The sequence below is a fragment of the Schistocerca serialis genome, chromosome 9 (genome assembly GCF_023864345.2).
Source record: "Schistocerca serialis cubense isolate TAMUIC-IGC-003099 chromosome 9, iqSchSeri2.2, whole genome shotgun sequence".
In the NCBI taxonomy this organism is placed as follows: domain Eukaryota; kingdom Metazoa; phylum Arthropoda; class Insecta; order Orthoptera; family Acrididae; genus Schistocerca; species Schistocerca serialis.
In genome coordinates this window covers 248,317,761-248,331,777 of record NC_064646.1, presented here as the reverse complement: position 1 = coordinate 248,331,777, position 14,017 = coordinate 248,317,761, and the positions used below count along the sequence as shown (strand labels likewise).

Genomic DNA, 14,017 nt, shown 5'->3' with positions numbered 1-14,017 from the left:
TTCTCGAGTTCACACCACATATAACACTTACTGCACGTTTTTGTGCCCGGAAAACAATGTAAACCAAGAGGCAAAAGACCTTTCGGAAGACCAATGATGAGAGGGCTTGACCAGTTTTGAAGGAGACAGAACAGACCAAAATTACCAATTCTTGATGTAGATGATGATATACTTTCCTTAGCACGCCACATGCCCAAAACATGACCAGGTTGCAGTGAATCTCACAGTAGGCAGAGCTCTTAATATTTTGGCTTATTAGTGAATACCAATATGTGGAGTAACTGCCATTAAAATTTCAGTTTCATATTATTAATTCAAAATGTATATGAAATACATGTAATCAGAATCACTAAAAAGAATTTTAAATTCTAAGTGTTAATTGTAAACAAAATTAATTTCAATCTGCCACAGTCAAAAACTTTTCCCTTTATTGTTTTTCCTTAATCAAAATGAACTTGTATCACTGGTGTCCTAAAAAATGTCATTGTTCTTGTTCTTATTTGATGAGTCATTATGGCTTTTTATATTAATTATTGAATACCTACTGAAGTCAATACATGTTGTCAATATAGGTTGGCCTATATGTGGTCATATACATACCTCATAAGGACAGTAGACACCGAATAAATCACAGCTGAGATAAGGAAGAAGGCACTTGGGAAGGTGGCAATGGTCCCACTGTAAATTTGACTATATATGGTAGCTGCTAATAAAGGTGTTAATGCCTCTGCAGCTGCTGTCATTGAGAAAATTTTCCCTGTAAAAAAGAAAAGAAGAAAAATCATAGAAGTGTTAAAGGACATTTCAAACATAAAGAGTAGTGAAACTTCCTGGCAGATTAAAACTGTGTGCCCGACCGAGACTCGAACTCGGGACCTTTGCCTTTCGCGGGCAAGTGCTCTACCAACTGAGCTACCGAAGCACGACTCACGCCCGGTACTCACAGCTTTACTTCTGCCAGTACCTCGTCTCCTACCTTCCAAACTTTACAGAAGCTCTCCTGCGAACCTTGCAGAACTAGCACTCCTGAAAGAAAGGATATTGTGGAGACATGGCTTAGCCACAGCCTGGGGGATGTTTCCAGAATGAGATTTTCACTCTGCAGCAGAGTGTGGAAGGTAGGAGACGAGGTACTGGCAGAAGTATAGCTGTGAGTACCGGGCGTGAGTCGTGCTTCGGTAGCTCAGTTGGTAGAGCACTTGCCCGCGTAAGGCAAAGGTCCCGAGTTCGAGTCTCGGTCGGGCACACAGTTTTAATCTGCCAGGAAGTTTCATATCAGCGCACACTCCGCTGCAGAGTGAAAATCTCATTCTGGATAAAGAGTAGTATTTCCATTTAATATTAGGTGGAGTAAACTAAAGGTAAAGTTAACATAGAATTTCTTTGTTAAGAAGAAATTTCTGTCTGTAACTATGTGAGATATATGAGACAAGCAAAATTCCATCAGACGTTATGAATAATGTAATACCTCCTATTCCAAAAAAACTCATAGAAGCTGAGCATGGAGAAGTTTGGTTTGGGTTATGGAGAGATGTAGGGTTCTTCACGGCTGTATTGACTCTATGACTTATCTTAAAAAATGAGTTGGCGAAAGGCAAACTTACGTTTATAGAAATTTTGAATCTGAAGAAAGGTTTTTGACTGTGTTGACTGGAATACACTCTTTGCAATTCTGAAGGTAACAGGGCTTACACTCTTTGAAATTTGGAAGGTACCATGGCTGAAACATGAGGAGTGAAATGTTATCTACAACTTATTCAAAAACCAGCACACTGTAATTTTAGTCAAAGGACATGAAAGGGAGGCAGTGGTTGAGAAAGGAGTGAGACAGGTTTGTAGCCTGTTCCCAATATTATTCACTCTGTTTACTGATCAAGCAGTCAAGAAATTTGGAAATGTAGTTCAGGGAGAAAAACTAAAAAATTTTAGGTTTGTCTAAGACACACTGAGAGATGAAAAAGAACTCAGAAGATAAGCTGAACATAAGCTGAACAGAATGGATAATGTCTTGAAAAGAAGTTATAAGTTTAACAACAACATTAGTAAAACAATAGCAAGGGAATGTTCTCAAATTAAATCAGATGATATTAATAGAAATAGATTACTGAATTAATTAAAAGCAATCGACGAGTTTTATTATTTGTGCAGAAAAATAGTGGACACTGTCCAGAGTAGAGAGGTATAAAAAATCAACAGAAAGAAAATTGTTTCCACGAAAGAGAAATTTGTTAACACAGAATATAATTTTAGGTGTCAATATGTTTATTCTGATAATGTACCGAGAGTGTAGTCTTGTCTGCAGGTGAAACAAGGATGATAAACAGTTCAGACAAGAGAACAGTAGCTTATGGAATGTGATGTTATAGAAGGGAGTAGATTGGGTAACTAATGAAGAGTTATTATACCACATTAAGTCAAACTGGAGAGAAAATCAATGTATGGCACAACTTGACTGAAAGAAGAAATAAGTTTATAGAAAACATGGTAGATCAAGAAATTTTCTGTTTGGTAATAGAGGGAAGAGTGAGGGTTAAGAATCATAGAGGAGACCTAGGCTTGACTACAGTAAGTAGGTTCAAATAGATGTAGGCTGAAGTCATTATGCAGAGATGAAGAGGGAGGGTTGCACAGGGCAGACTAGATTGGAGAGCTGCATTAAAGCAGTTTGGGCTGTAGACCACCACCACCAACAACAACAACAACAACAACAACAACAGAACAACAACATATTGACCTACAGATCTGATATAATTAAATTTTTCTTGAGACTCATGATCTTGTGGTTAATGTTGCTGATCACGTCATGGGGCCCCAGCTTTAATTTACAGCCAGCTTGAGGATTTTTCCAGCTCGATATGTGTATGTTGTCCTCATCATTATCAACATGCAAGTTGTCAAAGTTGTGTCTTGCTCAGTCTGTATAAGTTTGGTGTCATTCTGCTTTTGATTGGATTTGGGTTAACAATCTAAGAAAGCTCTTTGAAAGTGTACATAGACAAAGAAAAGAGCTTGAAACTGTATATTCTGATTTTTATCTATGATGTTGTTAAAATATGTATTAAATAAATTGTAGAAGGTCAAATAAACAATGATTTATGACTGAAGAATGTACTCCAACCTGTGTCATTCAAGATCACCGGACTTATAAATGATATTACACAAAAATACCAAATGTAGACAATGTTGCTGCTTTACAAAGTAAAGTGAACTTTTTAACTATTGTCTGATGCTACTTCTCTTGCACCTACAAATGCATTGCTGTGAAACAGTTGTAGTGCTGAAGTAATGTTTATTAAATTTAAGTTTTAGAAGACATATTAATGAGAGAATTGTGTCGTATGGTCTAGATGTAAAGTGTGTGCGTCAAAACTAGGTCATGGACTGAGTACCAATTGGAGCACAAAGTTTTTAGCCTGTCTTTTAACTTAGCATGTACCTCTCAATGACATGGAGATTTCTCAGAAATAAGATGCAATTCCGACTCCTCTTTAAAGTTTACTTTCTCTTTGTCAGTTGGATAACTTAAGTAAATGAGACATGCAACTTGCTGATGTGATGTCCAATTGGAAGATCCGCAACAGCCTATTGAACTACATGAAATCATTATTACCAGAATCAATTCATATTACATTCTTCTATACATATTGTAAATTAAAACCCACACTGCATTTTTCTGTCTGTATGTGTAGGCTAATATCAGAAACTACCCATGAGAAGCCAGTGTGGGTCATTAGTGTGTGTGTGTGTGTGTGTGTGAGAGAGAGAGAGAGAGAGAGAGAGAGAGAGAGAGAGAGAGAGAGAGAGAGAGAGAGAGAGAGATCCACATGTAGGGTGTTAGGGGTATAAGTGCATATATTTCTACTGATGACTGTGGACAATGTACTGAACAACATTACGACAGTATTTACATCATTTGCAGACTAATACTTACGGCTATTATGAGTAGTATGTTTTTAGGCTGGTTAGTATCTCCAAGTTTGTGTGGTACAAGCAGGCCATTAATGTGGATGCATGGATGCTAAACAGATAGTCTGTAGTCACAGGCATAGTTGATTTCACAGTGGAGTTACGATGGTGCAGAAAGCATCAGGTAGTAAATTATGTGACATGTTTTTGCAAAGACTGTCGTACAGAAATTTGATGAATACTTTTCATTGATGCCTATTGTCAGCATGAACTGGTATTAACTGCAAAACCCTGCACCCTTAAAACAAATGTCAAAGTAAATAGACTAGCTTCACGAGCCCCAATACTGTGTAGATAATGCTGTAAAATTTCTTAGGTTTCGGTACTCATGCCCCAAGGAAAGAACTTGAGATCTCATGAGGTTTACCTTCTTGTGAATAAATACAGCATACTGCAAGTCTGAAAACAAAACAATATGAAGGCACATAAACCTGATCTAAGCATCAATCAATAACAAAACAGTGCAAAACCAGGTCACAGTATATATGTAATTTTGATGGAGAATTGTATGGTAGCATGTTTAGTCATTGATATCAAATTTCCCAACAATTTATCACATTAAAAGATACCAGAAATGACACATTTGAAGAGAATTGTAATGTGATTTATTCCAAGAAGTCCCTTCCGTACAGCCTAGCCACCCGTGGTCGTCAATCCGCAGTGGTGAGCAGTCCCTCTCTAAATATACCAAGGATCTCACTGAAGCCTTCACTGACCGTAATTATCCTCCCATCCTTGTACAAAAACAAATCTCCCGTGCCTTATCTTACCAGTCTCCCACCACCTCCCAAAGTCCCACAGTCCGGCCACAATGGAGCATTCCCCTCATAACTCAGTACCATCTGGGACTAGAGCAACTGAATTACATTCTCCGCCAGGGTTTCGATTACCTCTCGTCATGCCCCAGAATGAGAAATGTCGTACCCACTATACTTCCCACCCTTCCTACCATGGTATTCCGCCATCCACTAAACCTACACAATATACTTGTCCATCCTTACACAACCCCTGCTTTCAATCCCTTACCTCATGGCTCATACCTCTGTAATAGACCTAGAAGCAAGACCTGTCTCATAGATCCTCCTACCACCACCTACTCCAGTCCGGTCACTAACATCACCTATCCCATCAAAGGCAGGGCTACCTGTGAAACCAGTCACGTGATTTACAAGCTACGCTGCAACCACTGTGCTGCATTCTATGTAGGCAAGACAACCAACAAGCTGACTGTCTGCATGAACGGCCACTGACAAACTGTGGCTAAAAAACAAGTGGACCACCCTGTAGCTGAACACACTGCTAAACATGATACCCCTCATCTCAGTGACTGCTTCACAGCCTGTGCCATATGGATCCTTCCCACCAACACCAGCTTTTCTGAATTGCGCAGGTGGGAACTTTCCCTGCAGATACATCCTATGTTCCCGTAACCCTCCTGGCCTCAATCTTCGTTAGCCACTGTCCACACCCATCCAGCCCCCTCCCTGATCCCATTCCAGCACTAATCAGCCGTCATTTCACCACCACATCCAGTATTTTAATTTCTTTTTATTTTTATTTCTCTCCTTTCCTCTACTTACCCCATCCCCCCCTCCGCACCTACTCTCCTACCCTCCATCTAAACTGCAACACTACACTGTCTGCCACTCCCACCATACTATCCCTCCCCCTCCCCACCCCAGCCTCCTCCTCACCCCCACCCAGTCGCCCCTCCCATCATGCACTGGTGCTGCTGCTCGCAGTGTAGGTTCAGCCCTCTGAGACTGCAGATGTGTGTGCAAGTTGCACTTGCGTGAATGTGTGTGTGAGCGCGTGTGTGTATGTGTGTCTACTGCTGACAAAGGCCTTAATGGCCGAAAGCTATGATTATGTGAATCTTTTTATTGTGCCTATCGTGACTCAGCATCTCCGCTATATGGTGAGTAGCACCTTTCCTTCTCTCATATTGTTACATTCCGTCCTGGATTTTCCATTGTTTGATTTAATGAACAACATGTGTTTGACAGTCTCTCACTTACCAATATCTTTCCCAGGGACCACCTTAGCAATAATTGTGCGGTTAAGAGGTCCTGAGACTCCAGAAAACAATCCTACAGCACAGCCTGAAACAAAATATTTCCTTCTTATATAGAAATTTAAATTGCTGCAGTTGAGGTATTTGTATAGGCATTGTGATTGGGAGACCATAAATAACATAACTTTGCATAAAGATGTTGGGAAATAGTTTTACACAATGAAATAATTAACCAAAGTACATACAAAATTAATGCAACAGAAAAATTCCACCCTTCCAAGCCTTGGTAGTGAACTAATATTTTCTACTCTAAGGCAGTACATCTGTTATTTTTATGGAAACTATTACTTCTCCTTGTTAGGCTAATACAACTTTTCAGCTAAGTACAATTAAACAAAAATACTCACCTAAGTACAGGATTCCAACATTTGGTGCTGCAGCAGATATTAATGACCCTAAAATTTTTGTTATGTAGCAAATTGCAGACACAGCTGTATCTGATAAGCCTACAATTTTACTAGATATATGCAGTCCACTAATCATTGCTGAAAGTAAGTTTGAAATTTATTAGGTAACTACAAGAAATGTAATTGACCACTTCATTTTCTTCTTAAATTTGAATACTTACCAATAACTCTTGCAAGTATTACAACACTGGTAAACAGTGAGAATTCCTGAATATCCCATCCAAATTTCTTGTTTGTGAAGAGGAAGTAGACAATATTTTCCCCTGCAACATATTTTCATGACCAATACATTATCTGTTATAACTTCAAGTTGAACAAATATATTTCAAGGAAGATGCAATACATGAAAGTCACAGATCAAATAAACAGAGTAAGACGTGTGTACACTTTAACAGTCAAATCATAACTGAGTCCAAGTCTAGCGGGTGCTGGCTGGCTGGCTGCTTAGGTGATGCTGCTGCTGCATGGCTGGCAGACAGCGCCGCATGTAGAGGATGCGCATAACTGTGCGGCGGCACTTTGAAAGACTGGCGAGTCACAACATTATCTACTTTTCCTATGAAGACTTAGTAATTGTTATGGTAGGGAAGCAGTAATAAGCAGTATATTCTTTTGTTTTTTATCCATAGTAAGTCATGCGCACTCAACACCAATTAAAGGACAAAAACAGCTTACATGCTCTAACAGCAGAAGAAATTTATTCCAATCCAAGAAATAACTATTAAACCATCCACAATCCTAGGTTAAACTATTAATTAGCAAAACCAATCTCAAAGAAATGAAAAGAGCAGAACAGGTAAGAACCAAGTTTTGTACAATCATTGATTTTTTTTCACATGAAACTTATTACCATTTTTTTTGCTGTAGTAAATGTATTCCTCTTCTTGTTGCAAGCTGTGCTCATAATAGATCCAGTTTTAAAGTAAATTAGCTTGTACTGGATCCTTTCAGTAAAAACCAATGCTGATCTTTGTTTTGAATTTATGTTAATGAATATAAACAATATATGCAGCTGTTGCTCCAGAATGAAAATAGTCATGTTTATAATTACACTGTTTGTAAAGTGACACATTCTGTGCTAACCAAACAGTTGGGGGATTCCACTTGCTGAAGCTGTAAGTGGGCTGAAAAATTTGTTATTTCTTTACTAACAGGTTGTTATCAATATTGCGACACCAACCTTGGATCTGCGATATTTGCGAACTGGTGGAAAAACTTGATAATGGCATCTCCCCCTTCAAGTGTTAGAGAGAGAAAGTCAAAAATTTAAAAAAAAATCAATTTTTCAATAATATGTTCATTTTGTAGCGCACATCTTTCTAAAGAGTTTGATTAGGTTAGATTAGATTTACTTTCATTCCAATTGATCCGTAGTGAGGAGGTCTTACAGGATGTGGAACATCCATAAAACATATGTTTTACATAAAACATATGTTTGAAGAAATGTAAGACATGTTATTCGGTCTTACGTGTGCCAAACAGCAGTGTCACACCCTTTCACACAGTGTTCTTCTATCACACGTCACTGTATTTCACTCTGCAGGATTCAAATGTGTATATTTGGTAATGGAAGCCATCAAACCTGTATTCAGGACAGTGAAAAGTAAAATGACTGTGGTACCTCTCCTGCTCCCGGGCACCCAGTTTGAAATCCTATGATTATTTGTAACTGTGAGAATAAGAACTCTTCAGAAAATTAGCACTATTTATTGCCTATTAGCTAATAACTTTCTGTTTTGTGTGACGTAAAATTAAATATAGCAAACATAAAACCAGTAAAGACAAGAGACAAATCTTGGGTAGCAGAATTTTTTTCTATCTAATCTTGCTACAGCTTTACACAGCATGCTTTCCTTTTTGGAAAAGAATCTATCACCTCCTCAAAGTTCATAAACGTTTTGCTACATGACAAATCAAAATGTCATTGTCTAATACTGAAAAAACTGTTAATATGAATAATACCCAAGACTGATGTGGTTTCTTGATTTGATTATGTCTATTTTGTCACTGCCCACTGGAAAAAGTGAAATAGGCCTTTCTAATATTGCAGCAATTGTAACACATATAAAATAAGTGATACTGTTTTGGTACTAATGGTCATTTTTATAACAACGGGATATAAGTCACAAGGTACCAATATCAAATGCATATGAGGCCTACTACAAGCAAAAAGTTTTATGTTAGGAAATAGTTTCATATTTGATTCATACACTCTAGTTTCTCAAGCAAGAGATCGAAAAGTAGTAATACAAAATTTTTATTAGAAATCATCATATTCCTCCATATAATTTTGTGATGCCTCTGTTTCTTCTCCTTCCTCATTCCAGAATCACTGCTTTAGTTATCCCACATTTGTTCTCCAGTTAGATGTTATTACGTGTTCATACAACACATTTTCCAGGCTATTCCAAGAATAGAACTTAAGTGGCTGGTAGCCAGGGACTGTACAACTGGCCTTTACCAGTGTAGCAATCTGGTAAAAATTTCTGTCAAAATTTCATTTTCTTGGATACAACGAGAAGATAATATGTAATCTTTCTTACCTGTTATTCCTGTTAGTCATTTATTTCCACCCTGGTAGTCTAAACCTATGGATTTCACTAATAATTATGGCAATACTAATCATTCATACACCCATTCAATCACATAAACAAACAGTGATTGGCATTCACTCATTCGGGTTTTTCTGCTCAGCTTGTATAGCCCCATCCCCTTCTGTCTGCAGGAAAGTTTATTTCTAGACGCAATTGGGATTCCCATGGCAGAGACATCATGTACACTACACACGCATTCAAAAATCAACTTATGTTTTGTTCAGAAATCAACTAAGAGTGTATTCAAAAATGTTCAAAAACCAACAGGCATGCATTTCAAAATAATATGAATAATCTCAATATAATGGAAGGAAACATTCCACGTGGGAAAAATTATATATAAAAACAAAGATGAGGTGACTTACCAAACAAAAGCGCTGGCAGGTCGATAGACACACAAATAAACACAAACATACACACAAAATTCAAGCTTTCACAACAAACTGATGAGGCAACAGTTTGTTGCGAAAGCTTGAATTTTGTGTGTATGTTTGTGTTTATTTGTGTGTCTATCGACCTGCCAGCACTTTTGTTCGGTAAGTCACCTCATCTTTGTTTTTATATATAATATGAATAATCGATAGACCAATGTGTGCTGGACACTAGGCACTTTGTGAAACAAGGTTTTTTGCTTTGGTGCCCCCTGAAATTGCCGACCGGCGCAGATACCCCAGTTTGCCCCCCCCCCCCACCCCCACCCCCACCCCATTAGATCTGCACCTGTATGACACAAATCTCGTCATGGCCATGGGAGTGTGCATATAAGTGGGTGTGACCTATTTCTGAAAAAGAGCAGTGCTCAAAAGCTAGTGTGAATGTTGTTTTCTGCTATGAGTTATTGTGCTCCATGTATTGATCCACTATAGGGGAATGGTTGCCTTTGTTTTATTTTACATACTGTGACACATCTGACATTCTTCTGGTAACATTTTGTGGCTACTGATATCATATTCCCATTTCTCATTGCTGTCTCTCCTACAACCCAATAATTGGTTTACACTAAAGTCCAGGTCAAACAATAGCTGGATACCCAAGCTAGACTTCTCTTTCTTGTAGTGGGTAGCTGGAGGCCATGATTTCCCACAGAGACAACAGCAGTCAAGTGTCGGAAATGTCAGAAGAAACTTAAAAACAAATTATCTGATGAAAGAATAAATACTTTTGTGGGATACACACCACACAGAATATAAAAATGTGCTGAGAAAAGTGGCAAAGTAGAAGGAAATACGTCTAAATCAAACAAGTATTAATTTATTCCATACTAGCTGTTCCCAGCCATGTGCTGCTGTGGCTCAGTCTGGTTAAATGGAAAAGAAATAAATGAGAAAGCACATGTTTCTAATCTGCATGGGATTGTATCTACATGGTAATCTCCTACTCCTCCATATCTCTGTCCTTCTCTCTCTCTCTCTCTCTCTTTGTCCCCGTGCTCCTCCTTTCTCCTCCCTCTGTCCATCACCTTTTCCCCTCTTTCTCCGTTTGTCTTCTCCTCTCTCTCCCTCTCTTCCTGTCCCCTGTCCCTCTTTCTCTGCCCCTCATGTCCTTGCCCCTTTCTATGCCCAACCTCCCCCCCCCCCCCTTCTCCATATCCTCCTGCTCCTCTCTCTATTGATCCCCTCCCTTCCACTTTCTATGTCAATTTCTTCCCACCTGTCTGTCCATCTCCTCTTCCCACCTTTCTCTGACCTCTGAGATTGTGGCTTATATATTGTTATTGCAAATTCAGATTATGTAGTAGTAGTCTAATCATATGCCAATAAGCAATAAATACAGCTTTCTCGTTTGCTAACAACACTTCACTACTACACATTTTATACACTTCCTTATATATTAAAAATATATAGGTTTTAGTTGTCCAAAAGTTTAGCATATGGTAGACACATATTATTGGTGCTATTTAAATGCAATAAAATGTCAAAATTTTGAAGCAACTATTGAAGAACTTTTGAAGACAAAAGATTTTGAACAAACAAACATTTACATTTTCATTTATACAGGTATTCATGAATAAAGACATACTTGAGTATAGTATACCTGTGCATACTATCATATGCATATTGCATAAATATGACAAAATTGCTATGATAATGTGACTGCACAAACTCAGAGTTAACACTGTACATCATGTTGTTTTTACCCTCCACGCTGCCCTCCAATACTAAATTGGTGAACCCTCGATGTCTCAGAACATGTCCTACCAACCGATCCCTTCTTCTAGTCAAGTTGTGCCACAAGCTCCTCTTCTCACCAATTCTATTCAATACCTCCTCATTAGTTATGTGATATACCCATCTAATCTTCAACATTCTTCTGTAGCACCACATTTTGAAAGCTTCTATTCTCTTCTTGTCTAAACTATTTATTGTCCACGTTTCACTTCCATACATGGCTACACTCCATACAAATATTTTCAGAAACGGCTTCCTGACATTTAAATCTATAGTCGATGTTAACAAATTTTTCTTCTTCAGAAACGCTTTCCTTCCCATTACCAGTTTACATTTTATACCCTCTCTACTTCGACCATCATCAATTATTTTGCTCCCCAAATAGCAAAACTCATTTACTACTTTAAGTGTCTCATTACCTAATCTAATTCCCTCAGCATCACCCGACTTAATTCGACTACATTCCATTATCCTCGTTTTGCTTTTGTTGATGTTCATCTGATATCCTCCTTTCAAGACACTTTCCATTCCGTTCAACAGCTCTTCCAAGTCCTTTGCTGTCTCTGACAGAATTACAATGTCATCAGCGAACCTCAACGTTTGTATTTCTTCTCCGTGGACTTTAATACCTACTCCGAATTTTTCTTTTGTTTCCTTTCCTGCTTGCTCAATATACAGATTGAATAACATCGGGGACAGGCTACAACCCTGTCTCACTCCCTTCCCAACCACTGCTTCCCTTTCATACCCCTCGACTCTTATAACTGCCATCTGGTTTCTGTACAAATTGTAAATAGCCTTTCGCTCCCTGTATTTTACCCATGCCACCTTCCGAATTTGAAAGAGAGTATTCCAATCAACATTGTCAAATGCTTTCTCTAAGTCTAGAAATGCTAGAAATGTAGGTTTGTTTTTCCTTAATCTTTCTTCTAAGATAAGTCGTAGGGTCAGTATTGCCTCACGTGTTCCAACATTTCTATGGAATCCAAACTGATCTTCTCTGAGGTCGGCTTCTACAAGTTTTTCCATTTGTCTGTAAGGAATACAGCCGTGGCTTATTAAACTGATAGTTCGGTAATTTTCACATCTGTCAACACCTGCTTTCTGAGGGTATTTCGCCTGTCTCATACATCTTGCTCACCAGATGGTAGAGTTTTGTTAGGACTGGCTCTCCCAAAGCTGTCAGTAGTTCTAATGGAATGTTGTCTACTCCAGGGACCTGGTTTCGACTCAGGTCTTTCAGTGCTCTGTGAAACTCTTCACGCAGTATTGTATCTCCCATTTCATCTTCATCTACATCCTCTTCCATTTCCATAATATTGTACTCAAGTACATCGCCCTTGTATAGACCCTCTATATACTCCTTCCACCTTTCTGCTTTCGCTTCTTTGCTTAGAACTGGGTTTCCATCAAAGCTCTTGATATTCATGCAAGTGGTTCTCCTTTCTCCAAAGGTCTCTTTAATTTTCCTGTAGGCATAGTTACTCACATTCAGAGGCTAGATCTGTAAATAGTAATATAACAATATCGTTCTGGAGCATCATTTAGTAACAGAACAGCAGAAAATGTGACACCCCTAGAACAGTGGGAAGGTTATTTGATCCCTAGTAGTATTTGCATTAAAAATCCATTTGTTGTTGTGATCTTGAGTCCTGAGACTGGTTTGATGCAGCTCTCCATGCTACTCTATCCTGTGCAGGCTCGTTCATCTCCCAGTACCTACTGCAACCTACATCCTTCTGAATCTGCTTAGTGTATCTATCTCTTGGTCTCCCTCTATGATTTTTACCCTCCACACTGCCCTCCAATGCTAAATTTGTGATTCTTGACGCCTCAGAACATGTCCTACCAACCGATACCTTCTTCTAGTCAAGTTGTGCCACAAACTTCTCTTCTCCCCAATCCTATTCAATACCTCCTCATTAGTTTCGTGATCTACCCACCTACTCTTCAACATTCTTCTGTAGCACCACATTTCAAAAGCTTCTATTCTCTTCTTGTCCAAACTATTTATCGTCCACGTTTCACTTCCATACATGGCTACACTCCATACAAATACTTTCAGAAATGACTTCCTGACATTTAAATCTATACTCGATGTTAACAAATTTTTCTTCTTCAGAAACGCTTTCCTTGCCATTGCCAGTCTACATTTTATATCCTCTCTACTTCGACCATCATCATTTATTTTACTCCCCAAATAGCAAAACTCCTTTACTACTTTAAGTGTCTCATTTCTTAATCTAATTCCCTCAGCATCACCCGACTTAATTCGACTACATTCCATTATCCATACTATGGTTAAAGTAAGACCTTTATTTCTTCCATTAATTTCAGTGTCGTGTGACCATTGCAATTAAAACCTTAACACAAAGTTCTAACAGTTTGAGACTAATGTTTTGGACACAATATTTTGCTTTGCTGCCCAGAAATATGACATATTTCTGAAGTCCCTAACATTTCTTCATTTCTGTCATTCATATGTTTCTAAATACTGAAATCACACTTTGAGCAGATTATTGGTATTTTTCATACGCACTTTCAACATGGCTTTTTTGCATTCCTCACAGATATAAGTGGTCTCATTAACCTTGCTCATTCCAATTTAGCACATCTTTTGCTTTTTTATTTGTCTGGTCCTACAGCCACTTCTTCATTCAATTAGTTTGCTTGCCCCTGTCCCATTCTTTGTTCTAGATATACTATATGAAATTTCCATGAAACAGAGGAAATTCACAAACTGTGGTACACTACTGTCAAAAGTAGAAATGAAGAAAAGTTATTACGTTTCATGGAAAATGTTAAAAA

The 14,017-nt window shown here is 38.3% G+C and overlaps 1 protein-coding gene and 1 non-coding gene across 3 annotated transcripts in view; one reads left to right on the top strand and one right to left on the bottom strand.

The window, feature by feature from the left end:
• The window catches only part of LOC126418537 (proton-coupled folate transporter-like), a 158,755-nt gene that overhangs the window by 36,835 nt on the left and 107,903 nt on the right, over nt 1-14,017 (bottom strand). For both annotated transcript variants that reach the window (XM_050085349.1, XM_050085350.1), the window contains exons 7-10: nt 6,609-6,710; nt 6,388-6,525; nt 5,985-6,068; nt 601-757 (exon numbers count right to left, since the gene is read on the bottom strand). In XM_050085349.1, the coding sequence (XP_049941306.1) occupies nt 601-757; nt 5,985-6,068; nt 6,388-6,525; nt 6,609-6,710 (481 nt within the window). The remainder of the gene's footprint in view (nt 1-600; nt 758-5,984; nt 6,069-6,387; nt 6,526-6,608; nt 6,711-14,017) is intronic.
• On the top strand, nt 1,172-1,246 carry Trnat-cgu (transfer RNA threonine (anticodon CGU)). The gene has a single exon. It is a non-coding gene; the product is annotated as a tRNA-Thr (tRNA).